This window comes from Myxine glutinosa, chromosome 10 (genome assembly GCF_964187855.1).
Source record: "Myxine glutinosa chromosome 10, kmMyxGlut1.1, whole genome shotgun sequence".
NCBI lineage: Eukaryota > Metazoa > Chordata > Myxini > Myxiniformes > Myxinidae > Myxine > Myxine glutinosa.
In genome coordinates, this window is record NC_136270.1 from 113,335,308 (window position 1) to 113,356,128 (window position 20,821).

Genomic DNA, 20,821 nt, shown 5'->3' on the forward strand with positions numbered 1-20,821 from the left:
TGCAGATGTACTTGGTGTTTATTTCAATAAAATATTTTGACTTTATTACTTATTGCAGCCCCAATAAATTATATCCGAGCAAACAGTGTTAGTAATGCGGCTCACAGTCCTCAACAAGGCTGTCTGTGATGCAAGAACAGTTCAGAACATTTTTGAAAAAAGCTTTCTCATCGGCCTGGTTCACAGTCCAAACAATGACTTCCACTCCTCTTTTCATCCAAAAATCAACATCGTCCCTGGAAAGGTAAGAAACCGAGGATTATGAAGCAGCATCTGTTTAGCAAGTTTATTCAATCATGCATTAATTAAAGCAAAGCTCATCGTTGGATCATTCATCGCAGGGGGGTGGGCGGGGGGGGGGGGGGGGGGAGAGTTGGTGGGGAGGGGGAGGAGGGTTGCAGATACTCCATTGAAACCTCTTGTACGTAATGGTGGGAATTCAAAATTTGGTCACAGTACCTGCACAAAATGGCCGACCCCTCTGATTACGATTCCTTCCCTCTTTCTCTGTGTCCCCCTCTCTTTACCTTCCTGTTCGTTCCACTATTTGTTGTGCCCAACCTTTACCCCACTGTCAGTGTTCCTTGCCTTTCACCATCTGTAACCTCACTCCTCCATGAGACTACATTTCGTGTAGACAAAATATTTGAATAATAATTTTGTGTACACAGTGACCAAGGATGGTAAGTCAGAGGCAGAGGTACGGAGGATGATTCAGGTGGATGCGAATGCATGGAGGAGAGTATTGGGTGTAATGGCAGACAGAGAGATTCAAGGAGATTGAATGGAAAGTTTCTGATGTCTTGTGTAACGCCGGCCTACCTTTATGGTCTGGATGCGGTGGTACTGACAGAGTCACAACAACAGAGACTGCAGGTTTGCGAGAACAACCGGGTCAGGAGAATTGCAGGAGTGAAGAGGGTCGATAGAAGGAGAATGGATGAACTGAGGGTGGAGATTGGTGTGCAGAATGACCTTGATGGGGAGATTGGTGAAATGACAGCTGAGATGGGCTGGACATTTGGTGCAGATGGGGGAAGAGAGAAAGGCAAAGAGAGCGGATAGGTTGGGGGAACAACGTAGGAGGAAAAGAGGTAGACTGTGGTTGAGATGGGAGGATTTTGTCAAGAGGCAAGGGATATCAGTAAGGTGGGAGTGTTTGGAGGGTGGAGAGAGTTTGCTGGGGATAGAGGGGAGTGGAGGAGTATCGTGGTCAAGGCAGGGCGGGAGCTTGGTACTATTGTACGTCACTCCATAAAGGGAAGAGTCGGACAAGGAGAAAACATATGGGATCTTTCATTCGTAAAAGCTAGCAGATATATAATTTGGCAAGTTTAGATATACCTAAAATTCTGCCAGGTGATGGCATGTCATTGAAAGGCAAAGAAAAACCTGATCGTCGATGAAAAAAAAAAAACAGCAAAATGGTAAGATTTCAAATTTTACTTGTGTTTGATTAAACTTTAGTTAACTTGAGAAATCGCTGGCATGCAAAACAAATTCCTAATTCCTGATATCACCTACAAGGGGCAGCACAGCCGTGCCCCCAGCGAAATGTGTGCAAAAACCCAACAGCCATGTGCTGCATACAAAAGGAAACGAAAGACATGAAAAGTAAACCGGACAAATCCATATCCAGGGCCAAATCTCACAAGGTCAACATCCCTTTGGTGCCATTGGCAGTTCTGAATGAAACGTTTGAACTCGAATCTGATCTTTATTCGATGCGAGTTGAATGGGATTTCAAATGGAACCTGTCACGTTGTACTGCTTTTCTTTTTTTTTCTCTCTAAAAACTCGTACCAAGTTGGACAGCCCAGCTTACATCTCAACGGCTTATTTCTGCTAATGACTCACAATTTAGCAGGAATATTTAAATAAAAACACGAAATCGAAAATCTGTATTAAAAGAAAAGTAAAAACATATCAAGAAAAGAGAATGAATGAATATGAATGAATGATCGTTATAAGGCCATTTTCCCCGCTGGAGCGGGGGTTAGCCTTGCGGGCCCCATGACAATCATGGTTCCCTGTTTTAAGGCAATGTTTTTATGGCTGGATGCCCTTCCTGGCACCAACCCTTGGTTCACCTCTTACGATGTGCAGGGATACGGTGTACCTATTCTAAATCGGGGTACACACCGGGATCATTCATCCCAGCAAGCTGGTACTCAATTTGCCGACCTCGGAAGGATGACAGGCTGAGTCAACCCCCCTGGCGATGATTTAGCGATCGACCGGGATTCGAACCCAGGATCCTAGGATCCCAAGCCGGCACCATAACCGCTAAGCCAACACCAGGGTCATTAAGTGACCATTACAGTTGCATATTCAATAAAAGTAAATCTAATAACCTTCTGTGGAATGTTTTGGGGTTCCAGCGGGTGTTGTAAGGTAGGTAAGAGGTTTCAGAAATTCCTCAATACAATTATGATTATGGAATGCGATCGACACGGACCTTGCTCCCGAATGCAGAAGTGAAGAGATGACAACGGTTCGCTGGTTTGATAATAACTCAATAAAATCGTGATTTAACATTTTATTTTGATATATTAATAATATAGTATTAATTTGTGATTGGAATGATGAATTATGCTGTTTGGAATGAATATATATATATATATATATATATATGTATATGACAACTTACTTGGAGACGAAGTTTTTCTGACAGAGGAAAGCGGAAACTCCACAGAAAGAGCAATAACAGTAGTGTACGGCCCAGTCATGGAAGACATCCAGCAACATAGCCGGATAGTGCTTGAACCAGCTTGTGAAATAAGGCTCGCCACTGCCTGTGTGACTGAAGCTCCAGCGCCGATGCGTGAGAGCAGTCACAACCGCTGGGTCGGCTAAACGCATCTGCAAGCATGATCAGATTTGACATAATCTGTATTCAAAAGATGATGTTGCAAGGCCACAGTCAGAAGCTCAGAGGAAAGATTTGTTAGAAGGCAGCACTACTGAAGATTTGAACACACATTTAAGCTTCTGAAAACTGAGCTGTTCCCATGAGAATTAACATGCCGATATCGAATTGTCAGTAAAACCCAGGGCTAATGACCTTAAGGGAGGAAGCAATTTGCCTGTCCTGCATAGTTTGGTCTGCACATGATGCCGGTCCACAGTTTGTGGTCGACTTTTACATGACCCCAGGCAATTTGAGCCCTAAAATGCTGCTGACAAAAGGCAGTGCTGCCCGCAAACCCACTAACGCCGATGTGTTTGAAAATTGAAATTTATAAGAGTATAAATTTGACTCTTAATTTTTTTTTCAAACGTTTAATCTGCATTGCCTGTTAAAAACGGTTGTGAAGTCGATTGATAAATCTGGCCCTTGTTGACGAGAAGTGATCCTCGGACAATAGCACCTGTGGATGACGAACGCATTGCAGCCCAGCGATTGAAGGGCCTCATGAAGGGATTTCACAAATCTTTCTGGGGATAAATTCCATCAATGTTTCCTTTGTGCCTTGGGCACGAGTGTCATCTGCAGCCCATTACTGTTCATCAGATGTTGGTTTGTCTTTTGGCACCAAAAAAGAAAAGAAAAATCACAACCGTGTCCGACGGTTCAGTTTGCCATTTTTAATATGAAATAGGGGAAGCCTAGAAACAAATGGAACCCATTATAATTACCCTTTAGAATTACCATTTAGAAACCCAGAATTACCCTTTAGAACCCCTCAGAACCCATTCAAATGACCCTTTCAAACCCATTAGAATTAACACTTAGAACCCATCAAAATTACCCTTCAGAAACCTTTCGATCCCCTTGAAATTACCCTTTAGAAACCTTCGGAATTAAACAGGGTGAGTTTAAAATGTTCTTCTTCTTCATTTTTTACCGATGGACCGACATAGGCAAATATTGAAGTGACCACCACTTAAAAATCAACCATACGTACATCAGATTTTCGACAGAGAAAATATAGGAATTTAGCCAGGGCACCGGCACACAAATACCTACTCTTTTTAAAAGCTACCATGGGATCTTTAATATCCATGAAAAAATGCCAGCAGATGAGAAGAAAACTCATGACCTGGTCATTCATGACGGTGTCTGTGAGGGGAGATCATCCAGTATGAAAAAGCTTCCACTTTGATTTATCCTTTTACCACAAAAAAGGCCAGAACTGTCCCTTAAAAGCAATAACACCAACAAAAACAACAAAACAAGTGATAATACCGAAGACGAGTCCATTGTAAGCCATAAGTTACAACAACCACATTACAATTAAATTGCTTCTGATTGGAGTTAACATTATTTACCAAAACCTCATCATCGACACCTCAATGACGATTTAAACATTTTACGACTCGAAAATCGAGCAGGTTTTACAAAAAACAGTTTTCGATTTGCAGCAGAAGTAAATAAAATATATATAAATAAAGAAATAAAAAATACCACCTTTATACCATGTCATGATATCCCCTGAAAACTGCAATTACCCACAAAGCCACGCCTTGCAGAGCACATGCATTATTCAGAATAGCACAAGACGGCCCGTGACGGCCACTCACGCCGAGGCATCTGGCAGCGTTACCTTGTAGATTACCCACGGGTCAAAGGAGCAGACGATGCCCTTCCTGTAGAGTTGTGGCCACGTGTTGTAGGCTTGCTTCAGCGCAGCAGCAGACTGCGGAGCCAAAGAAAGGTTCCGTCATTCTCTGCTATTGCTGAATGAACAGACAATGACGATATTTTTGGCACGTTAATCAGCCCAACGAACATAATAATAGTTAAACGCTTTGTGAAAGTCTCCAAGTTCAAATAAGTTGCATAATATCTAGATCAGGGTAGTGCTTGAATGGGGACAGGGATGGTAAGATGGCTGAATTGGTGGAGTGGTGACCTCGGAGGTTTCTGGCCAGGATTTCATCCTTTGTGGAGTTGAATGTGATTAACGCTGCTACTCTGGAGTTGTACCAGCAGGTGGCATTGCATTTGGCCAGAAAGGGGAGTGGCTTGGCAGGATGGCCTTGAGTAGTGGTTCTCAACTGGTGGTCCATGGTGACTTTTTTCAGTGGTCCACAGGAACATTAATCCAAAAATCTGTAAGCAAGAAATACATTTCAAACCAAAATGTTTGCTGTCTACTCCTTTTTTTTAAATCACGTCTCAAAAAGGAGGTCGTCCAATAAAAATTTTTTGATTGGCTTGGTGGTCCATGGACTGAAACGAGTTGAGAACCACTGGCCTAGATGTATGCACACTCACCACTAAGCACTCGGGCCAGGATTCAAATCCAGAATCAGCTACAAACCGTCATCCTGGTGTCTCGTAGGCAGAGCGATTCATCAACGTGTGTGCCAACCCTTGAATGGATGTTAAAATGGCGTCCCGTCTGCAAGCATCAGTTGGTTGACATTGAAGATCTTACAGTGTGCTTCTCGAGGAGTCGGTGAGCTATTGCTGGCACCGTCTCCAAATTCCTGTTCTAACCTATAGGGGAGCTGCATCAGCGGCATAGTCGTACCTCCAGCCAATGATGCTACTCGCAGCCCTGTGCTACAGACAAAATAAGAGGAAGAAGAATAAGAATAAGGGGGAGATCCACACCATGTGAATATGGATGTTTAGTCAGCCATCCTATTTGAATTTTTGGCAAGCATAAAAAACAGGCCATCAATTGTCAATCGACCAACACATGGAATACTAAAATAGCATGAAAGGAGATGATGAGGTGGAGGAGGACAGGAATGATCAAGATTGCACGTACAACTGAAAATTTGAATGAAATACGGGAAAAATCATCAGTGACTGCAAATGATGTCTCCGAGTTGCAATCAATTTCCTTTTCGTAGGAAGTGGTGAGAGTGAGTGTTACCACAATGTCCAAGCCCAAGTGAGTGTTACCACATAATTTTCACACCCCTCTCCACACGTTTCTAAGGCTGTGGAATTCCAAAGGATCCCCTCCAAGACATCATGACTGGATATTCACCACGTGTTCTTTCACTCCATGTATCTGGAGTTAGATGGCACATGCTTGCTGTCCTCTACAAACCATACAAACATTGATGGACTAGTGGGGTCACCCGTGGGAATCCCACGGGCATGGATGTGTGTGATATTTGGACATCTTGATTTAGATGCTGCACATTAAATTTTACAAAATGGTTACTGGCAATTCATCAGATCCAGAAATGGTGTAATGAACACAATTTATATATTTCACATAATATGTGCCCCCTCACTCCTCTCCACCTGACACTCTCCTCTCTCCACCCTCACGCCTCTGCAATCCCACTCCTCCTCACACTCCCCTCCAATACCTCCTCACACTCCTCTCCAATACTTCCTCACACTCCTCTCCAATACTTCCCCACACTCCTCTCCAATCCCTCACACTCCTCTCCAATTCCTCACACTCCCCTCCAATCCCTCCTCACTCTCCTCTCCAAACGCTCCCCACTCTCCTCTCCAATCGGCCCTCACTCTCCGCTCCAATCGGCCCTCACTCTCTGCTCCAATCGGTCCTCACTCTCCGCTCCAATCGGCCCTCACTCTCCAACTCCTTCCTCCTCACTCTCCAACCCCTCGCTCCTTACTCTCCAACCCATCGCTCCTCACTCTCCAACACCTAGCTCCTCGCTCTCCAACCCCTAGATCCTCGCTCTCCAACCCCTAGCTCCTCGCTCTCCAACCCCTAGCTCCTTGCTCTCCAACCCCTAGCTCCTTGCTCTCCAACCCCTCGATCCTCGCTCTCCAACCCCTCGCTTCTCGCTCTCCAACCCCTTGCTCCTCGCTCTCCAACCCCTCGCTCCTCACTCTCTAACTCCTCGCGCCTCACTCTCCAACCCCTTGCTCCTCTCCAATTTCTCGCTCTCCAACCCCAAGCCCCTCACTCTCCAACTCCTTCCTCCTCACTCTCCAACCCCTCGCTCCTTACTCTCCAACCCATCGCTCCTCACTCTCCAACACCTAGCTCCTCGCTCTCCAACCCCTAGCTCCTCCCTCTCCAACTCCTCGCTCTCCAACCCCTCGCTCCTCACTCTCCAACCCCTCACTCGTCTCCAATTTCTCGCTCCTCTCCAACGCCTAGCCCCTGACTCTCCAACCCCTAGCTCCTCACTCCCAACCCCTAACTCCTCACTCTCCAACCCATAGCTCCTCACTCTCCAACCCCTAACTCCTCTCCAACCCCTCGCTCCTCTCCAACCCTCCTCATCGTCGTTGCAGCAGCATCCTATGCGAGTCTGTGATCACGTTCGTCGAGGGTCTCGTTCTCCCGTCTCGTTCTTTTTCTTGCTGCAGTCTCGTGGGGTCACCCGTGGGAATCCCACGGGCATGAACGTGTGTTACATTTTTACATCTTGATTTAGATGCTGCACATTAAATTTTACAAAATGGTTACTGGCAATTCATCAGATCCAGAAATGGTGTAATTAACACAATTTATATATTTCACATAATATGTGACCCCTCACTCCTCTCCACCTGACACTCTCCTCTCTCCACCCTCACCGCTCTCCAATCCCACTCCTCCTCACACTCCCCTCCAACACCTCCTCACACTCCTCTCCAATACGTCCTCACACTCCTCTCCAATACTTCCTCACACTCCTCTCCAATACTTCCTCACACTCCTCTCCAATCCCTCACACTCCTCTCCAATCCCTCACACTCCTCTCCAATCCCTCACACTCCCCTCCAATCGCTCCTCACTCTCCTCTCCAATCGCTCCTCACTCTCCTCTCCAATCGCTCCTCACTCTCCTCTCCAATCGCTCCTCACTCTCACACACACACACTGGAGTGGGTGACACACACACACGGAAACTCATGTGAAAACAATTTTTTTTCAATTAAATTAAATTAAAGATTTCACGATTTAAAAATAAATAAATAAAGATTTCACGATTGTAGTTCCTGCAGCTGTGAAACGCATTTTCTTTGGGTGGTGTATAATCGCCCCGAACGAAACAGGCATTACCTCGTTTCCTTTGCTCGAGTTGTTCTGAAAGTAATTCATGATCGAAGACGTGTTGATTGAGTCTTAAAATGCACATCCAATCATCCAGACATACAGAGCATACAGAAGCCGATCGTCGGCCTATGGAGCCCATGACTCTTCTTCATTTTTAAACTTTAATGTATCGATAACTTTTCGCTTTACAAAGTAAAAATAGATTAAAACCAAACGTTATTAATAAATATTGTATTCCATAGTTAGTTTACATTATTATGTAAATTTTTGAAGTACTGTATTGTTTAATTCCATGGTTGGAAAAGAGTTGACTCGCTTAAAACAAACTCTGTACGTACACCCCAGGGATATGGAAAAATATAATTACACTTTGATTGGATCCCGAACTTCAGTATTCAGTCGCTGTATTTTTACTAAGTGATAATTTAAATAATGAAGTCCTGGGAACGTTCTCTCCTCTCTCCTTCCCCTCTCTCCTTCCCCGTGCCGACGTAACAGTCGACACATTCAAAACGGCTGTCGGAATACATGTCGCCGATTTTCTCAACTTTAGCTGAAACTGAGACTTGAACCATCCCAGCGACTGTGATGGTGAATTAGTCGAGATAAAGCCGTGAGGAAGACTCAATGAATGGGCTTTATGTTACAGGCCTTTGAGAATTCATTTCGTTCTATAAAGGGCAACTTTCATCGGATTTTCTTCCCGTTTTTTTTCAACCGAGTCTAAAACGATGTTAGCGACTGTTAAAAATGAAATGATATATCGAATTTGATTTGAAATAAAACTGGGAGAGAGCAAGATACCACAGGCCTCAAAGCTACGCGAGTTAATAAAATGGTGGATATTTGTTTATAATTATATGAAGGCTCTCCCAGAATGGGTGGAGCTATGGGTGGAGCTACTCTGTAAACCGAGTAAGCCACACCCCGGACAGACACCCAACAGATAGACAGACAGACAGACAGAATCATCTACGGCTATTATAATATAGATGGCGCTGAGATTTTAATTCCCTTGTCTAATTCTGCAGCCCGAACATTGTAGGATGAACCAAACCTTTTTTGCATTTGCTACTGCATCCTCATTGTCCGTGAGGACGTTTCAGCAAGGGACTGTTGGATGCTCTCAAATAGCAATCGCTCACCTTGTCTGCACTTCCTTTGACATCAAAGTACATGGTCAGGTTAAGCCGCATGCATTCCTCCACAGCTTCTTCCAGTGTTGGAACCTTCTCGCTGGAAAAGTGCTTTCTGGGTAAAGGAGCATGCAGGGTCTTGGCATGAGCAGCACCACAGAACATCCCCAACCTGTCTACCACCTTTTATCCGAATCCGTCCATAACTTTTTGAGATATGCTACTCACAGACAGACGGACAAACAGGTGAAAACATAACCTCTGTTCACCTTCGGTGGCGGAGGTAAAAATAAAAGTAAACAAATGGATATAATGAATACCCACAAATGATCAATTGTACCAATCCTAATGGTCTTTGGAATGTATATATTGGTATATTTGTGAGAGTCGACTGTAAATATCAAAAGGGCAAGGAAGACGACCGTGACGACTGAAGTTCACATTCACCTTAAGCGGTGTTTACTCGCTGCATTCAGGTGTGAAAGCTCAGCATAGGTGATGGAGGAAAGACGCCCAACACCATCAGTTGTCCGATCTACGGTGGAATCGTGCATGAAGACCGGGACGCCATCAGCCGTGAACTCCAGATCCAACTCCACAGCATCCGCGCCATTTTTTGCTGCCTAAGCACAAATAAGCCTGAGTTGTAGTGAATAAAAATATACAAGGTATTCCTCTCACGCCAAAAATAAGTATCAGTCTTTTCTAAACTTGTTTTGTTTTTACGGTAAGTTCAAAAGTGTTCATATTCTGGTTGAAGACCGGCACAATGATCTGTACACTCCATAAACAAACACGAGGGTAGTGCGGGCAAAAGGTAAGTTTTTAAGCAAAAACAACATGGCTGTCTGAAACGTGTTAATTGGCCACTATTAGGTCACCTCATCTCGATTCTCGAAGAGATGAATTTATAAAATGGGTCCTGATGGCTGGATGTCTGTCCGTCCGTTAACTTTTTGCTATTTTTGCTACTTCTCCCCCTTACCTCGCGGCTGATTGTTCTGAAACTTGACACACACACAATTGTTCAGGCTTCGATTTTGGATCATGGGTGCTTCCAGAGGGGGTTACCCCCTGAAACTTCGGATCCCTACTCGTCCCTTATTTACCAACAGATTGCTCTGAAACCCAATACAGCCCTTCTATTCGATTCTGCGTCCATCTCATCCACCGCATGCATGTTCCATGTCCATCTTGTCCAATGCATGCATGTTCCATGTCCATCTCGTCCACCGCATGCATGTTCTGCATCCATCTCATCCACCGCATGCATGTTCTGCGTCCGAAGGCACTGCACCGCATGCATGTTCCATGTCCATCTCGTCCACCGCATGCATGTTCCATGTCAATCTCGTCCACCGCATGCACGTTCTGCGTCCATCGCGTTCACCATATGCATGTTCTCTGTCCATCTTCTCCACCGTATGCATGTTCTGCATCCATCTTGTCCACCGTATGCATGTTCTGTGTCCATCTTCTCATCCGTATGCGTATTATGTGTCCATCTTCTCCACCGTATGCATGTTCTGTGTCCATCTTGTCCACCGTATGCATGTTCTGTGTCCATCTTCTCCACCGTATGCATGTTCTGCATCCATCTTGTCCACCGTATGCATGTTCTGTGTCCATGTTGTCCACCGTATGCATGTTCTGCATCCATCTTGTCCACCGTATGCATGTTCTGCGTCCATCTCGTCCACCGCATGCTTTTTTTGCGTCCATGTTGTCCACCGCATGCATGTTCTGCGTCCATGTTGTCCACAGCATGCATGTTTTGCATCCATGTTGTCCACCGCACGCATGTTCTGCGTCCATGTTGTCCACCGCATGCATGTTTTGCGTCCATGTTGTCCACCGCATGCATGTTCTGCGTCCATGTTGTCCACCGCATGCTTGTTCTGTGTCCATGTTGTCCACCGCATGCATGTTCTGCGTCCATGTTGTCCACCGCATGCTTGTTCTGTGTCCATGTTGTCCACCGCATGCTAGTGCTGTGTCCATCTTGTCCACCCCATGCATGTTGCACGTCCTGTTTTGCTGTTCGTCCTGATCCGTTCAGTGTGCTAGCTCTTCCATGAGCCGCGACTATGTATACAAACGTCTGAATATTTTGGTGCATTTTGTGTCACTGACAACCTTTCGAATAGCGCTTTCATTATGTAAAAAAATATATTTATCTAAAAACTCGTTTTCCATTCTTCCCGACCGGTTTTTCGTCGCCTCCAACTTGCCACGTTGGCCATTGTATCTCATATCTGCCATTTACCTGTATCTGGCGTGGTTACCGCGGTGCCCACAATTCCGAATGGGATACTTAACGAAAATACATTCAACCTATTCCTTTCGGCAATTAGTCGCACAGTGTGCACCTGTGACCGGTGTGCAGCGTCCATCCAGGTGGAATACCTGCCGGATGGCGATCAAGGTGTTTTCCGGAGCGTCGTGCGCCCCTCCCCTGTGCGCGATGCACATGGGCCGTCCTATAGGCCGCAGGGTCTGTCTGGCTGTGTCTCTGTCCAAAGGCCGCAAGGAGCACGCAAACCACATCGCCAGACCGGCCACGCACACAGCCGCGGTAGGGCCCGGATGGTGGTACGTGGGGATCACGAGGAGTAGCGCGGTGGAGAGTAGTCCCGCCGACACGGCCTCAAACATGGCGACCTTTGATAGTGATAGTCGTAAACCCTCTGGGCAGGCAGGACAGGTCGATGAGAGTCCACTGGACCCTGGAGCGTTATTGTCTCGGTTCGATTTCCGACCTGATTCGGGCAAACTCTCACCAAGGTGTTTCGCAAGCGATGCGTAATGACGTCATCAACGATTGTGCCGTCCTTTGAACGGAGCGTAAGGTGAAGACTCGACCACTGACCATAGCATTCTTTGGTGCAAGTGAAAGATCTCACTCTATCTTTCCCAAAGGGTAGGTCGTTGTGCGCCGGAAACCTGAGGAAACTACAAATTCCTGCTCGAATCGGGTTATAACCGAACCTCAGGCTTGGGCCTATAAATTATGAGCAGAAGCAGGCGGCGTTGCCGGGCGGCGGAGGAGAGGGGAGGGGATGGGAAAGGGGAGGAGAGGGAAAGGGGAGGGGAGGGGATGGGAAAGGGGAGGAGAGGGAAAGGGGAGGGGAGGAGAGGGAAAGGAAAGGGGAGGGGAGGGGAGGGGGAAAGGGGAGGGGAGGGGAGGGGGAAAGGAAAGGGGAGGGGAGGGGAGGGGAGGGGGAAAGGAAAGGGGAGGGGAGGGGAGGGGGAAAGGAAAGGGGAGGGGAGGGGAGGGGGAAAGGAAAGGGGAGGGGAGGGGAGGGGAGGGGGAAAGGGGAGGGGAGGGGAGGGGGAAAGGGGAGGGGGAAAGGGGAGGGGAGGGGAGGGGGAAAGGGGAGGGGAGGGGAGGGGGAAAGGGGAGGGGAGGGGAGGGGGAAAGGGGAGGGGAGGGGAGGGGGAAAGGGGAGGGGAGGGGAGGGGGAAAGGAAAGGGGAGGGGAGGGGAGGGGGAAAGGAAAGGGGAGGGGAGGGGAGGGGAGGGGGAAAAGGGGAGGGGAGGGGGAAAGGAAAGGGGAGGGGAGGGGGAAAGGGGAGGGGAGGGGGAAAGGGGAGGGGAGGGGGAAAGGGGAGGGGAGGGGGAAAGGAAAGGGGAGGGGAGGGGAGGGGGAAAGGAAAGGGGAGGGGAGGGGAGGGGGAAAGGAAAGGGGAGGGGAGGGGAGGGGAGGGGAGGGGAGGGGAGGGGAGGGGAGGGGAGGGGAGGGGGAAAGGAAAGGGGAGGGGAGGGGAGGGGAGGGGGAAAGGAAAGGGGAGGGGAGGGGGAAAGGAAAGGGGAGGGGAGGGGAGGGGGGAGGGGAGGGGAGGGGAGGGGGGGAGGGGAGGGGAGGGGAGGGGGAAAGGAAAGGGGAGGGGAGGGGAGGGGGAAAGGGAAGGGGAGGGGGGGAGGGGAGGGGAGGGGAGGGGAGAGGGAGGGGAGGGAGGGGAGGGGGGAGGGGAGGGGAGGGGAGGGGAGGGGAGGGGAGGGGGGAGGGGAGGGGAGGGGAGGGGAGGGGGAAAGGAAAGGGGAGGGGAGGGGGAAAGGAAAGGGGAGGGGAGGGGGAAAGGAAAGGGGAGGGGAGGGGAGGGGGAAAGGAAAGGGGAGGGGAGGGGGAAAGGAAAGGGGAGGGGAGGGGGAAAGGAAAGGGGAGGGGAGGGGGAAAGGAAAGGGGAGGGGAGGGGGAAAGGGGAGGGGAGGGGGAAAGGGGAGGGGAGGGGGAAAGGGGGGAGGGGGAAAGGGGGAAGGGGAGGGGAGGGGAGGGAAAGGGGAGGGAAAGGGGAGGGGGGGAGGGGAGGGGAGGGGAGGGAAAGGGGAGGGGAGGGAAAGGGGAGGGGAAGGGAGGGAAAGGGGAGGGGAGGGGAGGGAAAGGGGAGGGGAGGGGAGGGAAAGGGGAGGGGAGGGAGGGGAGGGAAAGGGGAGGGGAGGGGAAGGGAGGGAAAGGGGAGGGGAGGGGAGGGAAAGGGGAGGGGAGGGGAGGGAAAGGGGAGGGGAGGGGAGGGGAGGGAAAGGGGAGGGGAGGGGAGGGAAAGGGGAGGGAAAGGGGAGGGGAGGGGAGGTGACGGGGGAGGGGAGGGGAGGTGACGGGGGAGGGGAGGGGAGGGGAGGGGGAGGGGGGAGTGGAGGGGGGAGGGGGGAGGTTACATTACACCGATTTACATTGAAAACTGCTGAAATATGTACGCAACTTCAACTTAGCACAGTTTAGTAAATACTCGAGATAAATCCATGCGGTAAAACTAAAAGATTGCTGAGAGTTGCTAAGACCTACGACTTAGAAATTCCAATTTCTGTATAAAAATAAAATTTCTGAAAATTTGATGTATAAATGGCGTATATTAAGGTGAATAATTTTAATTTTGATGTATAAATGGCGTATATTAAGGTATATCTTTGGTCCATGGGTCGTCACATAGACCATGACCTCGACTTTGACTCTGTCTTAATCTCGATAGATATCTGAGCATCGCTTATTGAACAAAGAGCAGGAAGAATATCCTTATAATGCTACAAAGTTATCTGTACACCTGTGATAGTGTGATATATAGGTGGGGCGGTGTATAAGTAAATACATACTGTTAATAACAATAAACATACCGTAACTGTTATTTAACCCAAATAGTTTGGTGTGCCAACTACCAACCCATTGTAACTATGTGAATGTGTATTTTAAAAACCAAGTAGCGTATATGGTATTTTACAATAGTCATTGTTTTGAGCGGTGTAACCGTCAAAGCTTGTATGGCGGTGTAGAAGCTGCGCGTGCTTCCTAACGTCAATGCAAACAAGACTTGATGCAATTTAAAAATAAAGCAATTTGGATCAATATGTAAATATTTGAGTGCAGGGGTCATTTAGCATTACGAGGTTCGAAGATGGCATTGATGAGAAAGGAACAAGTTAAGGATATTGTTTTAACGCTTAACTTATATGTGGCGGTGTATGGTATTAATATTGTTTTATATATACAGTATAGCACTAATTTCTTATATCTAAAAGCGAAATTGTTAGACTGAGGCTATGTTTTAAAGATCTTCATCGGTCGAAATCATCATAATGATGATAAAACGCTTCATAAAGGCTAATGGTGATCGTCGGAGGTTCAGGAGGTGCTTTTTGTCTCTTAGCAACCAAGTTGGCGCCATTGGCGGTGGGAATTTGGTCAGTTGAGTTTGTAACTTTCCTCATCGCCGGCTCAACTTGTGTTGTAAACTCAATAGTTGTAATGTAATATATTTGTTGAAAGTTTGTATTTATCGCGAAACCGTCTCATATTTGCTTGTCATGGATTTATTACTGCGAGCGGGAAATGTTGATTTGAACCGGTAAAGTATGATATGAAGTCATTGGTGAGAATTTCTTCCTTCAATTAATGGTTTTAAATACCGGTATAAGGTAGATTTGTATGAAAGAAAGTTGAACGTCCTCTTCGCTAAGGGTTGCATCTCGAATAATTTTGTAATTCCCGAACGTTACGGGTGTGTGTGTGTGTGTGTGTGTGTGTGTGTGTGTGTGTGTGTGTGTGTGTGTGTGTGTGTGTGTGTGTGTGTGTGTGTGTGTGTGTGTGTGTGTGTGTGTGTGTGTGTGTGTGTGTGTGTGTGTGTGTGTGTGTGTCAGTCACAGCCTACTCCCAATCATCAGCAAGGCCATGGAATCCATCGCTTCTGATATTAAATCCTTCCTCTTCTCCAATCACCAATGGCTTGATCTCAGATCATCAATTTGGATTCAGACCAGGTCACTCTACTCTGGTCATGCTGCTTCTGCTCTCTCAACAATGGATGGAGGCCTTCAACGCCAAACAGGAAATCCGAGCCGTTGTGTCTCGTGCCTTCGATACGGTCTGACACCCTACCCTGTTCACCAAACCTCTTCGCATGACTTGTAGACTTCCTAGTCCAGTCAACGTGTGGCCCTGAATGGAATTCTCTCATCTCCCCCTTCTTGTTCAGGCTGGAGTTCCTCTAGGCAGTGAGTGTTCTGGGCCCTGTGCTTTTTCTGGTCTTCATTAATAATCTTTCTGACTCTCTGGAAAATCCTCGCTATCTCTTTGCTGATGACTCCACTCTCTGCCGCTCCATATTCCAACCCTCAGATCGGCAGTCTGCAGCCTCCTCACTCTCTGCAGACGTGGACGAAATCACAGTCTGGTCAAACAAGTGGAACATGTCTTTCAATCCTGACAAGTCTCACACTCTCACCTTGTCTCTCCAAAAAATCCGACTGGTCAACCCTCCCATCTACTTTCTAAACAATCCTCTTGAAGAAGTTCTGTCACTCAAGCTCTTGGGTCTCACTATCTGCCATGATCTTTCCTGGGAAAACCACATTTCCAAGCTGGCCTCAAAAGCCAGTGCCGACTGGGCATCATCCGTCGTGCGAAGTCCTTCCTTGGCACACCTGAGCTCCTCACCACATACAAGGCTTTCATCCGCAGCTCAATGGAATACTGCTCTCCCCTCTGGGCTGGTGCTCCTGCCTCACACCTAGCTTGGTTTCACGTTACAGAAACCAAGTTTTATTTATTTATTTATTTATTTATTATTTATTTATTAAAGAATCATTGGAATCTCCCACGATGAAGCTGTTTCTGAGGGCCTTTCGCTTTCTCAACACAGGGATGTTGGCGGTGTTTCTGGCTTTACCGACTCCTCTCCAGCCTTGCTCCCCAAGCTCTGTGCTCTGTCCCCAAAATATTCTTGCAGGATGCACAAGATCTGCCATCAACCCTTTTCTGGTGAAACTGCCAAAATTCAAGACTATCTGCTCACCTTCACTCTTTCATTCTTCTTTTCTCCCGCCTCTGGAACAAACTCCCACATTCCCTTCAATCCCACTCCTCCCTCTAGGTCTTCAAAACAACTGTTCACCACCATCTCTTATGTTCCCACATCCAAAACCTTGATCTTTTCTACCCCCGTTAATACACCCCAACTCCACCTTTTTCAAATTCCGTTTTCTTTCCTGAAAGTCCTTGTAGGGTCCATCTTGTGTATCCCATGTACCCTGTCCCAGCCCCCCTCTTCCCCCACCGCCCCTCCCCCTTCCACAGATCTACTGACGTCCCTGTTCTATCCTGTTTTTGTGCTTGCATGCTTCCATCTCTCTCCCCCTCTTGTCTCCTGCTTCCTTTATTATATGTTCTATGTGTTGGCTCTTATACGAGCCTCAAATTGGTATATATAAAAAAAATCAAAAAAATCTATATTGCTCGGAAACTGCTGAATGGAAATTTTTTGAAGTTTGGCACATTATCAAGTACTCCCAATGGGGAGCAAAAGCATAATATTAATTACATCATAAGTGAAGTGGTATACCAGCCATAAATGTTTTAATTGAATGCCCTATTGAAAAATCTGAAATTACATGTGCATGATCTATGACCCATTTGTATTGAAATATTAAATTTATGACATCATAGTTCACATTGTACACCTGTCACTATGACAGGTGTGTATATAGGGAGCTGCAGATGGAGAGAATTTTGAGTTGGATCTTGGAGACGGCGTGAACCTGGAAGGTGTGAAAACATTTTGCTACCTAGGAGACATGCTGAATGGAAAAGGTGGATCAGACTCGGCAACGGTTGCTAGAGTGAGATGTGCATGGAAGAGGTTTCGGGAACTGAGTGGCGTGCTGATGAGGAGGGGAGTGTCGTTGAAGCTGAAGGGAAAGGTGTATGCTGCATGTGTGAGAAGTGTTATGATTTATGGGAGCTGAAGGGAAAGGTGTATGCTGCATGTGTGAGAAGTGTTATGATTTATGGGAGCTGAAGGGAAAGGTGTATGCTGCATGTGTGAGAAGTGTTATGATTTATGGGAGCTGAAGGGAAAGGTGTATGCTGCATGTGTGAGAAGTGTTATGATTTATGGGAGCTGAAGGGAAAGGTGTATGCTGCATGTGTGAGAAGTGTTATGATTTATGGGAGCGAGACATGGGTAATGAACGTAGAGCAGCAACGAAGACTGGAAAGGGTGGAAATGCGAATGGTTCGATGGATGTGCGGAGTATCGTTGAGAGCGAGGAAGACAAATTATGAATTGCGAAAAATGATGGGAATAGAGCCTGTGATTGATGCTGTGAAGAGAAACAGGTTGAGATGGTTTGGTCATGTGTTGAGGAAGTATGAAAGTGACTGGTTGAGAAGTGTGATGGAAATGAATGTAGAAGGAAGTAGAGGACGGGGAAGATGGAGAAAGACTTGGCTAAAGATGGTGGAAGAAGAAATGCGGGCAAGGGGGTTAACAAGGAGAGATGCAGAAAATAGGGCAAAATGGAGAAGATTGTCATGGGGCCCGCAAGGCTAAACCCCGCTCTAGCAGGGAAAATGGCCTTAAAATGCCTGTTGTTGTTGTTGTTGTTGTTGTTGTATAGTTCGCATGGTTTGGCAGCCATATTGGATTTAACCGAAAACCTTTTAAAAATATATCTTTTCCCAAGCCACCGAATTGATCGACTCAGCACTTTACGTGTGTCATCAACTAGGCATGGCAGTTTGTGATTAAAAGTTTATCACAAAAACGTCATTGGTCACATGGTGTGGTAACCATATTGGATTGAAGGAAAATATTGAATAACTAGCGAGGTAGCCGTGCTGAGCTCGGGTGGGGAGCCGAAAGCAGACAAACAATGCAGAAACGGTGAATGCTAAAGCATGAAACCAATAAATTCCATATTCCTGTGGCACCTTCAGTCGCACGTCAGTCATGGACAGCAGGTTCGGGAAGGACTTCCACGAAAAACGCACCCGTTTGAATGGTTCTATACCCAGTCAATGGCGAATCAGCATATGGTGATCCGCTAATGTCACGGTTAGAAAGTAGAAACCTTCACTGCATTTTGTCATTCACTTGAACTCAATATCTCTATTTTCATTACAAACAGCATAACTCCAATCACAAATTAAATAGCATTAATATAAAAAATTAACTTTTACCAACATTCGTGACATGAACAAATATTTAAATCCGGATGTGGAGTAATTCCATACGGTTGGGTGAATACAATTACGAATTCTAAATCTTAATTGTATTCACTCAATTCCAAACGTCATTCCAATCATAAATTGATACTTCAACAAAATACTGTTTTAAAGGACGATTGTATTGAGATGTTATCAAACCAGCTCATTGCCGTCATCTGTCCACTTCCGGATTTGCGGCAGATTCGTATCAAGTTCATTTCAAAATCATAATTTTATTGAGGAATTTTTGAAACCTCCTACCTATTTTACAACATCCGCTAGGGCCCCAAAACGTTCCACAGGAGGTTTGGCGGGGCTCGCCCCAAAACTGAGGTTGTAGTTTGGGGACGGACGGACGGACGGACAGACACTCCTGTTTTATAATATAGATTATATTTCAGAAACAGCTTACCCTATCGATGCTAAACTTTACCAATGCCATCTAACACCACTGCTGCATATAGTTTTAAAATGATGACGTTGTAGGTCACGTAGTTTGGCAGCCATATTGGATAGAAAGACGAACCTTATCCGATCAACATGAAACTTCACAAACGTGATGCCCTCTATTCTTAGCAAGTGATTTCTAGGGGGGACAGGCTTTCTTGATGGTCCTTTGTGTAAGAGATTGTGCAGGAGGGTAAGAAGGGCAAAGCAGAGGAAGAGTGAGGCAGTTACCTTTTGTGTTGTGCGATGCGTCGAGCTCCCCCGCCGGTGTTTCACTTTAAATTTCAAAATATTTTGCTTTTTACCTGCAGACAATGACCGGACGAGAAAGCTACGAAGACTTTGCATCCAAACGAATGGCGAATTTGCTGATGGAGGAAGAAAGATCTGGCCTCATAGAGCCCACATTCAATGAGCCCAAAGGATCCTCTTTAATTCGTTTCCATGGAATTCCGATTCTCCCTCCGGTGGTAAAAGACTCCATGTGTGTGATCTGTCATAGGTTTAAAAAACGTCAGCCTGGGGTGGACATCATTTAAGGTTGTAGCCTGTTAAAGTTTTATAATAACTTATAATAAATTGCTGTCAATTTTATTTTGTGTTTTGACAGAGATGGTCTAACATTATGGATTGGATTATCCGTAATACCTTTGGAAATCTATCTCGTGTTGCTTAGCTGTGGCTTACCTCAAATGCTATGGATTTTGTGATTAATATGCTCCTTTATTGATCTGTATTGTGATCTAAAACTTTGCTTTATTTGATTCTTATTTTGAGTGATTTAAAAGAAATATGAATTTAAATAGTTCAAGTAAGTAATTTTCCTTATGAGACACAATGGGCCCATACGAAGGACCTCTTTCAATCCCCCAACTTCTTTCCTGAAATTCCTAGTAGTGTTCATTTGCTTTATACCGTGTACACCTCCATCCTCCCCCAGTCCTCCCCCTTCTACAGATCTACCGACGTCCCTGTTCTCTACTGTTGTTGCGCTTGTGTGCTTTCCTCTCTCTCCTCCTCTTGTCTCCCGCTCCCTTAATTGTATGTTTTATGTGTCCGTGCATGTTTTTATGTTCAATGTGTTAGCTCTTACGCGAGCCTCGATTCTGTATACCAAAAAAATTAATACGTAGGTTTTGTTATATCTGCATCATGTTATAGCAAATGTTATATCAAATGTTATATCATGTTATATCACCTGTTATATCAAACTCACATTTACTCCGTGAATTTGCCATTGTAATAAGGAATTGATTGTTGTTGGGGTCCAAACCCTTTCCGGAGCATTAATGCTGCTGAAGCAGTCTCTTGGGAAGGAACGCGTCTGGTGGTTTCCAATTGTCTTCCCCGGTGGAAGTAGTCAGGGAAGGAATTTGAAATTTGGCTAGTGTGCCAGCACGCAATGGCTTACTCTTTGTGAAAGAGGCAGTGGGATCTTTAACGTGCTCCGGCATTAATATTCTTGCAGGCGGAACTCCAAGGTTAATGTCTCATCAGAGAGACCATGCACTCATTGATGCCACATCCTGCCTGGGAAACATCAATGTAAGGTGACTGTTTACAGCTAGGTCGGGAATCAAACCCAGATGAGACTGCTCGATTGTGAGTATTCTACTTCATTTCTCAGCTACCCTGTCAGCCTTGATATTGTGGCAATATTTACCTTGTGTCAATCTATGGAGTTTTTGTCGGTGATGAATTTGACCAGGTTTGTGGCTGACAGGACGGACTCGAGGTACCCACACTCGCTTCTAAGCTATCTAGCCTGGGTTCAAAGCCCGACACAGATATAAACTGTCAATTCGGTGTTTCACAGGCAGGGTGATTCAT

General features: G+C 46.3%; 2 protein-coding genes across 7 annotated transcripts in view; one reads left to right on the forward strand and one right to left on the reverse strand.

Moving 5' to 3' along the window:
• Positions 1-2: 2 nt before the first annotated feature.
• Positions 3-12,114, reverse strand: GDE1 (glycerophosphodiester phosphodiesterase 1). 2 transcript variants are annotated; one of them, XM_068126268.2, is made up of 6 exons: positions 11,476-12,114; positions 9,517-9,692; positions 9,079-9,184; positions 4,548-4,640; positions 2,651-2,862; positions 3-236 (listed from the first exon to the last, which is right to left on the reverse strand). In XM_068126268.2, the coding sequence occupies exons 1-6, from the start codon at positions 11,722-11,724 to the stop codon at positions 89-91; spliced, it is 984 nt and encodes a 327-aa protein (XP_067982369.2). In that variant the 5' UTR covers positions 11,725-12,114; the 3' UTR covers positions 3-88. The 2 variants fall into 2 exon arrangements, with proteins under 2 accessions (XP_067982369.2, XP_067982370.2); XM_068126269.2 differs by having other exon boundaries at positions 11,439-11,567.
• CCP110 (centriolar coiled-coil protein 110) overlaps positions 11,642-20,821 on the forward strand; it is a 35,911-nt gene continuing 26,731 nt past the window's right edge. Inside the window, exons 1-2 of one of the 5 annotated variants that reach the window (XM_078786016.1) lie at positions 11,642-11,958; positions 19,303-19,461. In XM_078786016.1, the coding sequence (XP_078642142.1) occupies positions 19,306-19,461 (156 nt within the window). In that variant the 5' untranslated portion in view covers positions 11,642-11,958; positions 19,303-19,305. Of the gene's footprint in view, positions 11,990-14,873; positions 14,931-19,302; positions 19,476-20,476; positions 20,594-20,821 lie in introns of those variants that run through there. The other 4 variants (XM_078786017.1, XM_068126257.2, XM_068126259.2 and 1 more) reach the window with 4 other exon arrangements.

What these genes read in the sequence shown, in the direction of transcription:
- GDE1 (XM_068126268.2), bottom strand. Translation starts at nt 11,724, where the DNA reads ATGTTTGAGGCCGTGTCGGCGGGACTACTCTCCACCGCGCTACTCCTC. An exon ending in CCTTGATCGCCATCCGGCAG is followed by an intron (nt 9,693 to 11,475) that starts GTATTCCACCTG and finishes ATTTGTGCTTAG; the next exon opens with GCAGCAAAAAATGGCGCGGA. An exon ending in TCAAAGGAAGTGCAGACAAG is followed by an intron (nt 4,641 to 9,078) that starts GTGAGCGATTGC and finishes TTGGCTCCGCAG; the next exon opens with TCTGCTGCTGCGCTGAAGCA.